Source organism: Sceloporus undulatus, chromosome 1 (assembly GCF_019175285.1).
Source record: "Sceloporus undulatus isolate JIND9_A2432 ecotype Alabama chromosome 1, SceUnd_v1.1, whole genome shotgun sequence".
Taxonomy (NCBI): Eukaryota; Metazoa; Chordata; class Lepidosauria; order Squamata; family Phrynosomatidae; genus Sceloporus; species Sceloporus undulatus.
This window is the reverse complement of record NC_056522.1, coordinates 331,236,515-331,252,300: the sequence shown is the minus strand read 5'-3', so window position 1 is coordinate 331,252,300 and position 15,786 is coordinate 331,236,515. Positions and strand designations below refer to the sequence as shown.

The 15,786-nt window shown below is 38.7% G+C and overlaps 1 protein-coding gene across 4 annotated transcripts in view; it reads left to right on the top strand.

Moving 5' to 3' along the window:
- Window positions 1–15,786, top strand: part of PRKD1 (protein kinase D1) — a 154,578-nt gene that overhangs the window by 84,923 nt on the left and 53,869 nt on the right. For 2 of the 4 annotated variants that reach the window (XM_042445512.1, XM_042445516.1), the window contains exon 3: window positions 5,637–5,775. In XM_042445512.1, the coding sequence (XP_042301446.1) occupies window positions 5,637–5,775 (139 nt within the window). Of the gene's footprint in view, window positions 1–5,636; window positions 5,776–9,248; window positions 9,416–15,786 lie in introns of those variants that run through there. The other 2 variants (XM_042445514.1, XM_042445515.1) reach the window with 2 other exon arrangements.

The window sequence follows — 15,786 nt, the reverse complement described above, 5'->3', positions numbered from 1 at the left end:
TATTATTTGACCAAGAGGGAACTCAAATGGGTGTCCCTCAAAGAGCAATTCTGTCCCAATGCTGTTTAATTTACATGAGCCGCTGGATGGACCCATGGGGCAGGGTGTTATCAGTATGCTGATACACCCAAATATACAGCCGACCCTTCTTCTACACAGATTTTTTATACATGGATTCAAAAATACACAGTTTGAAATGTTCAAAAAGTATAAATTTCCAATATCAACCTTGATTCCTTTTTTATAAGGAGCACCATTTTGCTATGTCATTATGTTTAATGGGACTTGAGCTCCATGGATTTGTTATTCATGGGGGTCTTGGAACCAAACTCCAGCGTATAACAAGGGTCCACCTGTATTTCTCTATGTCTTGGACTGCAGCAGGTGACTAGCATGACATCTCTCCTCTTCATGAATGTCTTAAGGCTAGGGATGCCATAACCCGGCGGCCCCCGTGACAAACCCGCGTTTGGGGGCCCCCTCCCGGTCCCGGTCCGGTTTGGCCCCCAGCCCCCAGTTTGGGGCCCGCCCGGTGCCAACCCACCTTCCCCTGCCTCCCTGCGTGGGCGCCGCCACCCACCTCCTATCCGTTCCAGGCCTTGTGGAGGAAGCAAAGAGGGGCGGTGTGCGGGGGGAGCGGGGGAGGGTGGCCAGTGAGGTGGGGAGGGGGTGTGGGCGCGCACACGGAGGCACACCTCCTCCTCCTCCTCCCTCTGTTGCAGGCCGCGCCAAGCGGAGGGTGATCCTTGCGCGCGTGTGCGCCCGGGCCGCAGGCACTGGTAGGCAACCACCCACCGCCTCCTCTGCCTGGCGCGCCTCCGTGTGGGCACTTTCTTGGGCCCGGGAGGTGGAGGCAGAGGGGAGGGCTGAGGCAGAGGTGGGTGGTGCCTGCCTACTGCCTTGACGCTGTCTCCCAGGCCCCAGGGAAGGCTTGGAAGCGGTGTCCTCCCAAGCCTTCCTTGGGGCTTGGGGACCTGTCTCCCAGGCCCCAGGGAGGCTTTGGAAGCGGCCTCCTCAAGCCTTCCCTGGGGCTTGGGGGACGGGTCTCCCAGGCCCCAGGGAGGCCTTGGACAAGGTTTTAAAATGTAGGACCTTTTGTTTTATTTCCTTGCAAGGAATTAAAAAAAAAAAGTCCTACATTTTAAAACAATGTCCTCATTTCCCCCGGTTTGGAGGCCCTCAGGGATGGCAACCCTACTTAAGGCAGTAATGGTCTGGATGTGGGAAGACTGACTAAAGTTGAATTCAGATAAGATGTACTTGCTATAGGAAACCCGAACCCGGGATGGAGATATGTTCACTGGTCCTAGACGAGGTCACACTTCCTCTAAAGGACTGTGTTTGCAGTTTGGGACTCATCCCTTCAATTGACGCACAGTTAGATGCGACGACCAGGAGCGTTTGTTATCAGCTTTGGCTGATATGCCAACTATGGCGGGTTACAGACCACTGCTTTGCGGCGGTCTGCCACCGCGCTGCTTGCTCTGTGTGGAGCCGCAGCAGCCACACCGTGCGGCTCCCGCATGGACCGAAAAGAAGCTCCAAATGGAGCTTCTTTAGTGGCGCCTCTATGACGTCGCGAGGCACCGGGGCCGACTCGCGACGTCATATGATGCCGCGACATGTGCAGACGCACAGCGTCCGATACGTAAATATGGCGGCTGCTGTGTGGAACGGCCGCCGCCATTGTACGTACAGTACATATTAGGGTTGGGGGGTGCGGAGCACCCCCTTTCCTAACCCTAGTACTATTCATTACGTACTAAATGGCGGTGTGTAACTCGCCTATGACTACCTGGCACGGGTGACCTAGAAACAATAGTACAGTGCACATATTGTGATCAAGCTGCGTGGGCGCAAGGGGCGGCACATCCCATTATATGAATGGTGCACACGCCTACGCCACTGGTGCGCACAAGCCCACACCAACGCGGGCGGGGGGAATGGACTCCAAGGGTAAGGGAGGGTCCACTGTAACGTTAACCTCTCGATTAGACTTCTGCAATGCAATCTACATGGGGCTACCCTTGTACCAAACTCAGAAACATCAGTTAATTCAAAATATGGCAGCCAGGTTGATTGCTGGAAAATCAAGAGGCGACCACATAACTCCAGTTCTGAAATATTTACACTGGCTGCCAATTAGTTTCCGAGCACAGTACAAGGTGTTGGTAATCACCTTTAAAGCCCTACATGGCTTAAGTCAAGCTTACTTAAGGGAATGTCTCCTCCCATACAATCCATCCCTCATTCTCAGGTCCTCTGGGACAAATTTACTACAGCCAAAGAAGACCAGGCTTGCTATGGTTATCCAGAGGACCTTTTCATCGGCTGCTCCTAAACTTTAGAATGACCTTTAGAATCTCTTGAGGCCTTTAAAAAAGTAATTAAAATGGATCTCTTCTGGCAGGCATTCCCAGACTGATACACACCCCCGTCCACTGTCCCACAACTATGATTCTCCTTAAAATCGCTTCATTGTAATGGGGATTAATTCTATTGTAATTTTTATTGTGATTTTAATAATTCACTTTTTATGTTGCTGTGTTTTAAATTGTGGGTTAGGGATTGTGTTATTATTTTATTATTTTATTTTGATTGTAACCCACTCTGATCCTCCGGGGAGATTCGGCTATAAATATTATTATAATATTAATATTAATATTAACCAAAACCTCTGAATCACAATGAAAGATAGCCTCACATATAACATATTGCAGTAGTCTGCAATATGCAGAGGTTCCTAGGGCATTGGTATTGCTCTATCCAAGAGTGGCTGGACCTAGTGAACCAGAGAAAATGCAGTAAAGCATCATAAAAAGAAAATACAATTTAAATTGATTTCCCCCTTCTCTGTATAAGGATTCCTATTACAAGAAAGAGTTTATTATTAGTACAGTGGACCCTTGGTATCCACTGGGGCTTGGATCCAGGAACCCCTACCCCACCGCCATGGATACCAAAATCCTTGGGTGCTCAAATCTCATTAAATGCAGTGGCATAGTAAAATGGTGTCCCTTATAAAATGGCAAAATCAAGCTTTGCTTTTTGGAATTTATATTTTTTTAATATTTTTAATCCATGGATGGTTGAATCTGTGGATGAAGAATCCATGGATAAGGAAGTTTGACCGTATAGGATACTTCTGTTTTGTCTTTGTCCTTTTCATTAAAATTTAATCTTGTTTAGCATTTTCTGTCAGCTAAAAAATCATACAGTATTTAAATGTGCTTGGTGAATATGATAAACTTGGGCAAGAAATATTTGCCTTATCTTTTCCTCTTGGAATTCGAAGCTGATACACATTTGTTTGTCCTGTTCAATAAACAAGTGTTTAATCTGTTAAAAAGCCTCTAGTTAGGCTGCCATGGCAACCAAACAATGATTGAAACTCAGCTGTCATAGTGACTTGCCTGGCCTGCACTTTACCATTCCAAAGCTTTTGTTAAAAAGAAAAAAGAAAGTGAGTGAGTGAGTGAGTGAGTAAGGAAAAAAGCCTGCAATGTGCTATAGGAGTCTGTGTGGATGAACAGAGAAGACCTTTTGTGGAAGCAAAATGTTCAGGAACAATTTGAGAATACAAATTTGACTTTGGTTCATGGTCATTCTTGCCTTGTCCCTTCACACTGCAATGGCAAAAATAGTTGAAATTTTTCCAAACACTTCCTGGCTAGTGTGCTGTGGATAACTGCTCCCCCCCTCCCAATCATGGGGAAAGGGGTACAAAATCTTAACAAATATAAATTATGGTTTGCTAGTGTGGTATAGTGGTTTGATCATTGGACTATGACTCTGAAGGCCAGGGTTCAAATCCCTGCTCAGCCATGGAAACCCACTGGGTGACAATGGGCAGGCTATACTCTCTCAGTCTCAGAGGATGGCAGTGGCAAAGCCCCGCTGAAGAAACTTGTCAAGAAAACCCTCTGATAGGTTCGCTTCAAGGTCGCCATAAGTTGGAAATGTCTTGAAAGCACACAACCGCATCAAGAACATCAACTACTACTACTCAAACTTATTTGAACATAGGGGTAGCCACTCTTGGCATCAAGGTTGCCTTTTGAGTCTACAATTTAAAATGAAACTAAGAGATAGGTTGTCTACAGGCCACTAAATGAGCAAATGGGCCCAAGGTTTAGGACAACTGATACAGCTAGAGGAATGGAAAGTCAGACTAAGACATACACATACAGGTCACGTTTGGCTCCTACTCTGCTGTTTGGTATTCCACACTGTCCCCATTGTCATGTCCCCCATTGTTAATTTATACTCTTTAAATTAACAATGTCATATATTGTTTGTTTATGGATACAGATAATAACCATCCTGTATTGAAATCTGCATACAATATGCACTTCAATATGTGTGAGTATGTATGTTTGCTGCTTTGCTTCGCTGCAGTTGTGTGTTCCTAGAATTCTTTTCCTAGGGAGACTGGACTGACTCCATCCTTGCTGTTTTTCTGTCAACAGGTGATTATATTTTATTCCAACAGGCATTGGAGAACTGATTGTTCTTTCAATAAAAGGGTTTTTCTTGGTGTAATATATCACTAGTACTAAATTGTTTTTAAGTTGAGAAGTTTTGACTGATTTTAATTGTGTAAGACATTTTAATGCAATTCTGAACATAATTTTGGTACTTTTTAAATCTAGTGATACAATATTCAATATGAGTATGGCACAGAAGTTTGCAGAAATGACCCTTCTTCCTCCAAGTAGAACCAACTGCAGGATTCTTGCATTGTTCACTTTGTGATTGCTGTGACTTACAATTTTTGTTCCCTCTGAAACCAACTGCTGTATTGCTTTCCCTGATTAGTTATTCATATGTTGGTATAAATGCATTAACAAAAGCAAACCTTCTGCCAAACTGTTGGCAGAAGGATATAAGAACAGGACAGGCTTCATCTTTGCTGGTGAGCAAATCCAGAGACATGGAGCAGCCACCAAAAAACCTTTCTTTCTAATCCTAACGATAAGTGCCTCTGAGGGTTGGAGGTCCTAGAGAAAGTCCTTGCTTCAGGAAAGCTGAAAACAGAAGAAAATATCAACATTATTTTGGTAGAATTCAGTGACATAGCTGTGTTAATCTGAAAAATCAGTATGCAAAAGAACTTTACAGTATCTTTGAGACTACAGACCTCATCCCACAGGGCTTTTAGAATGGGCCTGGAGCAGAACAAAAGGGGGCGGGAAGGGAACGGAACGGGGAAAGGATGCATTTTACTGCATGCCAGAATGCTGCCAACGCCTCTGGAAGTCCCCGTTCCATTCCCCAACCGTCCCACAGAGGGTGATTTTCAGGAACTGTTCAGAAAGAAATTGTAGCATAAGTTTTTGGAGAAGAGCTTTCAGAAGAAGTTATAGCATGAGCTTTCCTTGCATCTTAGACCAAATCTATGAAAGCTCATGCCAAAACTTCTTTTGCACAGTTAGTCTCAAAGGTGCTGCAAGATCCTTTTGCATACCATTAATTTGATAGGTTCCTCCACTACAAATATCATAATAATAGTAAAACAAAGAAAGTTATTACATATTCTGAAATTAGTCTACTAGATTATATACCATATTTAAAGTAATGAAAAAACATTTTTGTACTGTTTCTGTGTAAATAAATAAAATGTTATCCATTTGCAGTTTCCCGAATGTGGCTTCTATGGGATGTATGATAAAATCCTACTTTTTCGACATGACCCTACCACTGAAAATATTCTCCAGCTTGTCAAATCAGCTACTGATATTCAAGAAGGTGATCTTGTTGAAGTTGTGTTATCAGGTAAAATGCTTATTTTAATGCTTTCTTATTTTTATTTCTTTTATAAAAAATATTATTGTTAAAAAATAGAAAACAAATATACATATACAGTCGCCCCTCCATTTTCTCGAACTTGGAGTCCATGTCCCTTGGAAATATATGAGGGGTAAATGGAGGGTGACACAATGGGGTGTGTGCCTGAGGCGTGTGTGTTGTGGCACATACAGGAGTGTGCCGCCATTCGAATCAGTAGGGACTCCAATATCAGCAGTCTTCCATTTTTGCAGGGGATACAGAAGGGATCCCTCATGAAAACGGTGGGGCGACTTTACGTACAAGACAAAACAGTTCTATTACATTTACACAAACATCTGACATACAAATAAAATGATTTCCTACTTCATTATTATATCTGATATTGTAAAAATCTGTTCTTTTCTTTTCTTTAATTCCTCCATACAACATTTAATATTATTTCATGTGTATGTCTGTGTATGTTTCTCTTACTTTCATTTTGTTTGCATTTCTTATATATCTACATAAATATCTAATTTCCTATCGACATATTTATATACTCTCATATGTACAAATCTCATAAATAACTTTTTCAATTTTAATCCTCTATACCATAAATAACATTTTCCTTCCCATATTTCTTAGAAATTCATTTGTAGGCTTAACCAAACTTGCTTATATTTATCCATTGCTTCATTTCTAATCAAGCAGATAACCTTGTCTATTTCCATGAAATAATATAATTTCAGCATCCACCATTGTTCTTCCCCTGCTTTCCATTTCTTTGTATTCTGACTGCCACTATCATATAAAATAACAACTTGCCATGCTTTCTTTCTGTCTCTTCGTCAGTTGTTATCAGTAGATATAGCTTAAGGTCCAGCTTCATATTTATGTTTAGTATCTTCATACACACTAAGTGAATTTGCCTCCAGTATTTTTTTTTACTTGTTTAAAGTCAGACCAAAGTACCTTTTTTTCCCTAAACATTTTCAACATTTGTTTTGTGTGTGTGTGTTTATGTATTTTAGCTATTTTATCAGGAATCAAGTACCACCTAAAATTTATCTTACAATAATTTCCCTTTACATCATAACTAAGTATGGCACTGTAAGTACAAGACTAAGAAAAGGCTAAACTCATAACTACTTAAATTGTTATATACGTATCAGTAATAGGAAAGCAGAAATTATGTATTCTTTTAAATGTAAGGCATAGAGGAGAATCCATTTGGGTGCAATGCAGTCCTATAATTATAACTCTAGTTTTGTATTACCTATGGTAGCTGAAAGAACTATAGCTTTCTGACTGATTTTTAAAAATGATTTAGTTGACAATGAATTCACTTATTTTATTTATGGAAAATTCATAGTTTTGTTTTATAATATAATATAGGCCAGGATCCAAATGGGTATTTTCATGATTGCATGGAACAGAGAGGAAAAGCAACCCTTTTTCACACATCTGCAATCCCCCATGAACCAAAAACCCATTGTGGGGCAATATAATAATAACAACAACAACAACAACAACAACAACAACAACATATTTATTTATTTATTTATTTATATCCTGCCTCTCCCTTCCGGGATCTAGGCGGGTAACAACAGTCCAATAAAACGGATATACAGACAGTAATAAAATTTCCCTAATCCCCTTAACTCTCCCTCCTTCTGCTAAAATTACACATAAACATCAAGACACAATACAATATCAATGGAATAACTGTGATTTACTGATATCAGTGAAAACTGTTACTGTTATTTTAAAATATCTGTGATTCAAAACTGTGATTTTCTATGATTTCTGCGATTTTCTGTATTTTCTGTGATTTCTGTGATCTGTATGCTACAGTGATACTGTTGCTACTGATCCAGGATTGAATCAGTGATTTTCTGTTATTTCGGTGGTTTCTGTGACTTGGCCACTACTGTATTTTTATTTGTTAATTAATTTGTGTAATATTAAAATATGTATTTATGTTATTTAAATAATATAAAAATAATTGACAAATGTTGAGGGGTTCGGACCCGTTGGACCTCCCTGGCTATGCCCTTAGTAGTAAACCAATGCATAAATCAATTTTTCTTACCACAATATCAGAAGAATTCAAAATAGTTTTTGAAGAGATATCATCAATACAAACAGTTGGATGTTTGCTCTTCATATATTTCTTTAGGTTGGAAGTAGATGTCTTGAAAGATAGCTTGTTTTTACATAAATTGCATTCTGCAATACTGTCACTTTTTGGAGAAAAAAACCTCCAAATAGGACTCCTAAATTTCTGTGTTTTATTCATTTTAAGACACTGATTATTTATATAGCTATAACAGTCAGTCAGAGTTCTAGCAGTGATCTGTGAAAAAGTAGCAGTTCTGTGAAAATCACAGTTTAAATTTTGTAACCAAGGATCGACACAGGTCGAATTATTCCAAGAGGCCATCAGGAGAGGCGGTGAAAGAGTAAATGGATGTTAGTCTGGAAAGGCCCGCTGGAAGAAATCTGTCTTTGTCCATAATATGGTGGATCTCTTTCGGCAGGTCATTCCATATTTTAGGAGGGGCAGCTGAAAAGGTCCTCTGGGAAGTCACCACCAGCCTGGTTTTCTTTGGCTGGAGTAGGTTCCTCCCAGAGGACCTGAATGTGCGGGAAGGACTGTATGGGAGGAGGCATTCCCTCAAATATGCTGGACCCAAGCCATGTATGTAAGGCTGCAGAGAAAGGAGTGAAAGTGTCATCAAAGTAGCAGATATCTCCTTGTGCAATGATGGATATAAGTCTATATTCCCCAAATAAAAAGGTCTCAGCTAGTTTTCACAGTGGGCTGTCCAAACAACATACGGGATGATTGGAGCAAAATCTGTTATTTTTCATCACCTCAGGGCTTTAATCTGGAGAAATAAAAGTGGGGATTAATCTCAGTTTGGATATCTCATCGTTTTTCCATAGCGATGTTGGTATGAAGCCAGGGAAGGAGTTAAGAAATACATAAATTTGAATGCATAAGGAGCAAAGAAAGAAAGAAAAAACATGTGTGGTTGTGCATATTGCAATTTATTGGATCAAGGTGTGTTCTAAAGGGAAAACTGTGTAGATAGTTTGCCTGAACTCACCTTTGTGTGTGTAGATAAGCCCGTTGTTGCTGCAGATTGGAGTAACCCAAAGGTAAAATGGACTTTCCTGTCAATGTAAATGCACCCTTAAACTGCCAAAGTATGTTGTTGTTATATTCATTCATGTACTGCCTTTTTTCCACTACTAAGATTGAAGATAGTTTACAGAATATTAAAACAGGAATAGATTAAAAATATACATAACAATCAGTTAAAATATATTAAAGTTATTTAAAAACAATCTACGGAATTAAAATAATTTAAAATTTTGTTAAAGACAGGATACATATGTGTCTATGTGTGTGTGTGTTTATGCACATGTGTATGCAACATATCTTTCAAAGCCTACTGCAATTAATTCCTCAGAGACCCCTGGAATAAGAAAGTTTTTCTTGGCAGTGAAAAGAGAACAATGAAGGAATCCTCTCTGGAAGAGATTTCCACAATCTGTCAGCAGCAACCAAGAAGGCTCTCTTGCTTGTACCTACCAAATGTGCCAGGGAAGGTGTTGGGACTGAGAGAAAGACCTCCCTGTAAGATCTCAGGCAGCTCATATTTGCCTGCATTTTTCATTTACACATCTGTCTTTCCTTACCCTGTGCTGAAATGTAGAAATTAAGCTCATCAAGGCAGAGTTTGCTTTGTATTTCAGTGTTTACTTCTTAAATATCGGTTACTTTTTTCTTATGCTTCAGTTGTTTAAAGACTTCCTGTCTTTGACATGTCACACATGGACTAGGATTTTATATATTTTTTAGAAAAAAACAGTATTATGTATAGCTAGAAATACCTGTTAGTATGGTTGGATTGGAAGTCATCTTTTTCCCTGAAATGTTTGGCTCTTTTTTTGTTCAGTAAAAGAACAGTGCATCTAAAATAATGTTCTGTAAATCTGAATAGGCATTCATTTTGTGGTGATCTGTCTTCTCTGGCATGTTAAATTACAGGGTGCTTATGTAATGAAAAAAAGTAGAAACCTGGAGGAATTTTCACAAGTTGTTACATCAGACATGAATAGATTAAAACTTCTTTAAAAAACCAGGTTGACACTGTGCCTGCCAGCCAGATCCACAGCATAATTGCATCAAAGGGAATGGAAATTATTGCAGTATGATTTTACCTAAAATATTAAATTTTATATTACCACTGATTCACCCAAGGAAATTAGATTTTCCAAATTTTGTTCTTGGCGGCACATGGAAACCATTGCATATCAACTTAGTATAATCAAAGAGAAAATGAGATTATATATATATATATATATATATATATATATATATATGCATGCTTCAGAAGGGAAACTATTCAGAGGATATTCAGCTTTTGCGCAGAATTCCAAGAGGCTTTTTCACCCAGTGATGTTGAAGGTAATTGAGTTCTCTTTCACTTCTTTTCTGTGTGCCACATTGGAACATAAGAAAGAACATTACCCTGCCTAATACCTGCCATGATGGTAGGGAGAAATACTGCATTATTCAAGGTGTATCCATCTAATGAGCAAATCTTATTTGTAGTGCAAGTATGTTGAAATAAAAAATAATATTAAATGGCCTTTCAGAGTTAGTGAGAGTTGTCTTCATGTGGTTCTTCTGTGAATTCAGTATAATATGCTATGTTCACTGTTCAACAAATCACAGTTTGTTTAGGCCTACCTTCATTTTTGACAGTTTTATTAGGAGTATGGAGCTTCCTATTGTGTGTGATACCTGAAAGTACTGCTGAACTATGTATGTGTTTTAAAAAAACTCTTGTAAATAATTCTAGAACTGTTGTTGTTGTTCTGCTGTTCTTGTTGTTTTGTTCTTGTTAATTTTAAGGAACCATGTGAAATTAATGATCAAAATCCACATTTTGACTGGAATGGGGAAAGATGTTGCCTCTCACTGCAAAATGTACACTGACTTCTCCTTCTCCTTCTTCTTCTTTTTAAACTTTTCTATCTGTAACAATTCCTCCCTTGTGTCAAACTATGACTCATACTTGTTTCAAGCTTCTGTGAGTCAGTTTAAAGACAGACTGTTAGATAATTAGGTGATGTCATTTTGTTTCATAGGAGAAAATTTTGATTTGAAAGGGTAGTTTGTTTTATAGAAAATAGAAAACATTGCATCACTAGGTGAAGAAAAATTCTTCTGTGAGATTGTGTTTTTGTACATGACTCTGTGGATGAAGGGAGATAAGAATGGAAGGATAGGGAAGGAAGATAGGTAGGTAGGTATGTAGGATCATAAGAAAAAGCTTCATAGTGTTATCTGCAACTCTGTCCTTCCTAAGCTTCCTCCAACTGAATATTTATCAGATTTTGAAATCCTTATGGTACTTTAACCATTCTTGACATTTCATGAAGCATGACAAGGATAGAACAGATTTCTAGAAATATCACTGTCCCAATAGATAGTTTGATCCATGCAATTACATTGTTCTTGAGAGACCATTTTTTAGAATCAGTTGCTTGATAATGGTTAGTTGATATTTATAAAATAAGTCATGATGGTTGGGATGTGCTATCTGCTAGGATGCACGTACCCACTAAGATGACTGATGCTACAGTTTTACTAGTGTATGGGAGATATAGAGAAAACAGCACTTTATAGAGATAATAACAAGCATTATTACCAGTAATTTGAGGTTGGATAGAAAAAGGAATTGCAGGGATTCCAGATCAATGCTGCTGGCTTTTGCAGACATGGATACTCTTCCATATTTTGGGTGCATATCTGTAGTACTACTAATAAGAGAAAGCAATAAAGAAAAATAAAAACAGAGAGAGAGGTTCATTACCCATCTCTGCTATACTTCTAAGACCAGGTGGGTATCATGCAACCTTCCAGATGGTCTTTGACTATAGCTCCCAGCATTTCTCCCTTGTGCTGTTGCTGCTGGTACTTGCTGACCAACAACATTTGAAGGACCACTTTATTTCCATCATTCTTGTAAGACATCCAGGTATCTGAAACTAATGGGACTCTAAGGTGTTCTTTTTTTTTAAAAAAAAGGGACAGTGGTGTAGTGGTTTGTTGGACACGGACTCTGGGACACCAGAATTCAAATCCATGCTCAGCCTTGGAAACCCACTAGGTCATCTTAGACAAGTTACACTCTCTCCATCTCAGCAGACAGCAAAGGCAGAATTCTGGCCAAGATAATTCTAGGACAGAGTTGCAGTAAGTAGGAATCAATTATTTTTGTTAATTAGAATAAGTCTCTAGCTTGCATTACCATCCTGAGTCACTAGGCAGCAGCCTACTCTAACCATTGATAATTCACACATGTAGCTCCATGTGGTGCCCCTGAACTATACCAGTGATTAAAAAGATAGACCAAAGCTCTTGCTGTCTGGTAAGAGCAATAACAATAAATAGATGGGTATATGGAAGGGGGAGGAGAGAGAGGAAGGGAAGTGAAGGGATAAAGACAGAGAAACAAAAAGTATTTGGGATAATGGGAATCTTCTGAATCTGGAACTTCTGTTATTTTTTAATAATGTATATCAACAGTTCTAAGTCATTCTCATAATTTTTAATAGAACACTTTTTAAAAGAGTTTTCTAAGAGCTGTTAGTTTACTTAAGAGTACTTAGACAATATAATTCTGGGAAGTGATGACTCAGTTTCGCCCCACCATTTGCCTTTTTTCATGCCCTGTGGAACAGAACAATGACCTTTGAATTGACCAAACCACAGAGAATTAAGAATAAACATGGTGGGTGTATTATATTTGGCATGTTTGTGCTGGAAATGATTTTAACCCAAGTCAGAGGGACTAGGTGAAGTAAGAGAGAATGTTACATTTAATGCCTTGCCATCACTTTTATGAATGTTTTGATATGTCTATATAATGTGGTCAGTAGAGATTCATAATAGTTTTAAAACAAGTGATTAGCCATTGTGGGCCTGCAGAAAGAGTAATGTAGAAGATTCCTGTCTGTACTGGTATTATTATTACACAAAATTATTATTATTACACAAAATAACAAAATGCTGGAGGTGTGTTAGAAACTGGATGTAATAGGTGGTAGCATTATATATCTATTCAAAATGATATTATTTTAAGCTAATATACGTTATTTTTATTGGGTGATGGTAACTTTACCAAAATTACCACAAAGAGAATATATAAGATAACTGTAGTAACAATAAACTGGAATAATAGAATGAAAGGATCAAGTCTTTCTGATTTCATTCAAAGATATTTACCTTACGTGCACTTTTAAGGCTGCTATTGAACTGGATGGATCATAGAAGTGCTTTACTTACAGCTCCATCTTTACTTGGAAGTAAGTCCCATTGAGCTCAGCAAGATAAACAGTGTAGAACTGCCAGTTTAAGCTGAAGTCTATTGATTAGAAACAATATGTTTAAGTGTCTATTGTTTAGATATTTTCAGCTCATAGCATGAGCTCATAGCATTCCGAGGAGCTAAGTGATCTTACATTTTTATTAAACAAAGTTCAGTTTGTAATATCAAACCATACATTACATAGGCTTGATCGCCATAAGTAAATGACTGTCCTCAGGTACAGAGATCAAGTGGAGGCATGCACTATAAACTGCTACTCCACAGATAAATTTCTACTGCATTTTTTCTGACCATACTGTAGTTTTATACAGTATTTTGGAGTTCCTGTGATAAATGAGAGAAGCGTACCTATAGAGCACAGATTCATATATTAACTTTTTTCTATATATGGTCCCTATTTTTTTGAGTGAGATTGTTTGGTGGTTATGTTATCTGTATGATCACAAATTTAGTAAAGCTGGTTTATAAAAATTAGTTGTGCTGAATCTTTAGAATGAAAGTTGCTAAAGTTGTAGCCTCCCTGAAAGTTATAAATTTGTGTCTGGCAGCCTTTTTTTACATATCCTGCTTTCAGACTGATTTTGGTAATACAGGAACACTCTGGGCTGAAAATTGGTTGTAAGTCAAAATAGTCTGGAACTCTGTCTCAGATAAACCTCTGGACATTGGGCTTATATCGATATACTATAGGAGTTACGAAATGCAGTTGCAATCTTCAGACATCAATGATTGATATAATATTTGTTCTAAAGTGGTACATTTTATTTTGTTATATCATTTATCCCACATACGTTCACAAATTCTTTTTGTTTAGAGGGTTACGAGCCTTGATGACCCCTTAATTAATTCCCAAAGAGTCTTGTTGGATAACTTATGGTTTCTCTAAATGCAATACCAATTGACAGGGAGAATTAAGCTGAAGTCTGTAAACTGTATGCTGAAGAAGTTAATACAAGAGTGAAAAATCTAAGAATTCATCATTGGCAAATGGAAGTGGTTTAGGGGTTGGAAAACCTAAAAACAAATGCCTGGAGATAACTAATGATACATCTTTAGCTGGGTGTAAGTCCAATTTAACTTAAAAGGGTATACTTCTAAGTAGACATGTCTAGGATTGGGCTAGAAATCTTAAATCAGAACAGCTTAATTTAGCATGCTCAATAATGAAGATTAATTGTTTGAGCATTTCCAGTTCAAGGTGCTCCCCAACATGCTCAGAGATCGTACAATACTGCTTGTGGATCAGCCTCTGTTGTATTTGATAATTTAATGCTAAATGTGGAATAAGGAAACTGGTGGTGCAGTGGTTAAATACTGGTATTGCAGCCACTTACTCACAAACCACAAGGTTGTTTGTTCAATCCCAGCCAGGGTCTCAGGGTCGACTCAGCCTACCATCTTTATGAGGTCACTAAAATGAATACCTAGCTTGTTGGGGGTACTTAGCTTACAGTTGTAAACTGCTTAGAGACTGCTTAGTATGGTATGAAGGGGTATATAAATGAAGCGGCTATTGCTATTGCCTTCCTTCCCTACAATGTAGTTGTTCTACATTGGCGGCTGGTCACACTGGAGCCAAATACACTTGCACACTGTTCACAAACACGTTGATCACCATACCTTCTGTACAGTCTCTTCTCCACCTTGTGCTACTCAGCCATTTGTCAGGAAATATTTGATGAATGAGGAAAAAGGAGGCTATGGAGTCCTGCCACTCAGCTGAACAGCAGATGTCTGCACAACTATTCCTTCATCTGCTGTTCACAGAGAAGTAAAACAGGGAAAAAAGAGTTCACGGGGAGGTGAAATTTAAAACAGCTGCTGCTAATCTCATCCAGTGTTTTTCATTTCATCAGTGAAAAACAGCTAAGGAGTGAAGGAAAGGGATCTGTCTTTATTTAGCTTCCTACCAGTGGGAGGAACATGAGATGTGCAGCAGAGCACATGGAGCCAGATACAGTCGGCCCTCTGTATCCATGGATTCAAGCATCCACAGCTTGCAAAGATTCCAATAATATATAAATCTCAAAAAACAAAGCTTGATTATCCCATTATATATAAGGGACACCATTTAATTATGCCATCATATTTAATGGGACTTCAGCATCCACACATTTTGGTTTCAACAGGGGAGTGGATACCACCCCTGGAACCAAGCCCCAGTGGATACTAGGGGCCCACTGTAATGGGAAAGGGAGGTCCCTCCATGTAATCTCCTACCTCACAATTGATATCCTGCTCTTCTGATTGGTAGGAAACATTTAAGGGATGGATGGGGTCTGGTAGGCAATCTTAGCAATCTGGATGGTGAAGCCCAGTGGCTGGTCTGATCACATTTTTATCAAGATACCATGTGTGATGGAGGAGGATAATATTCAGCTTGGTTTAAAGATGAAACAGCAAGCACATGCAATAAGGATGTGTTTGTTATACTGAAGTGGTATTGGAGATGGAGGGACAATGATTTCACATTACCAGTGTATTTTTGGAACACCATTGCTTTAACTTGGCAAAATAATGCACCTGTTGTTTTTCTGTACTTTTAATTGAACTTAATAATAATAATAATAATAATAATAATAATAATAATAATAATAATAATAAT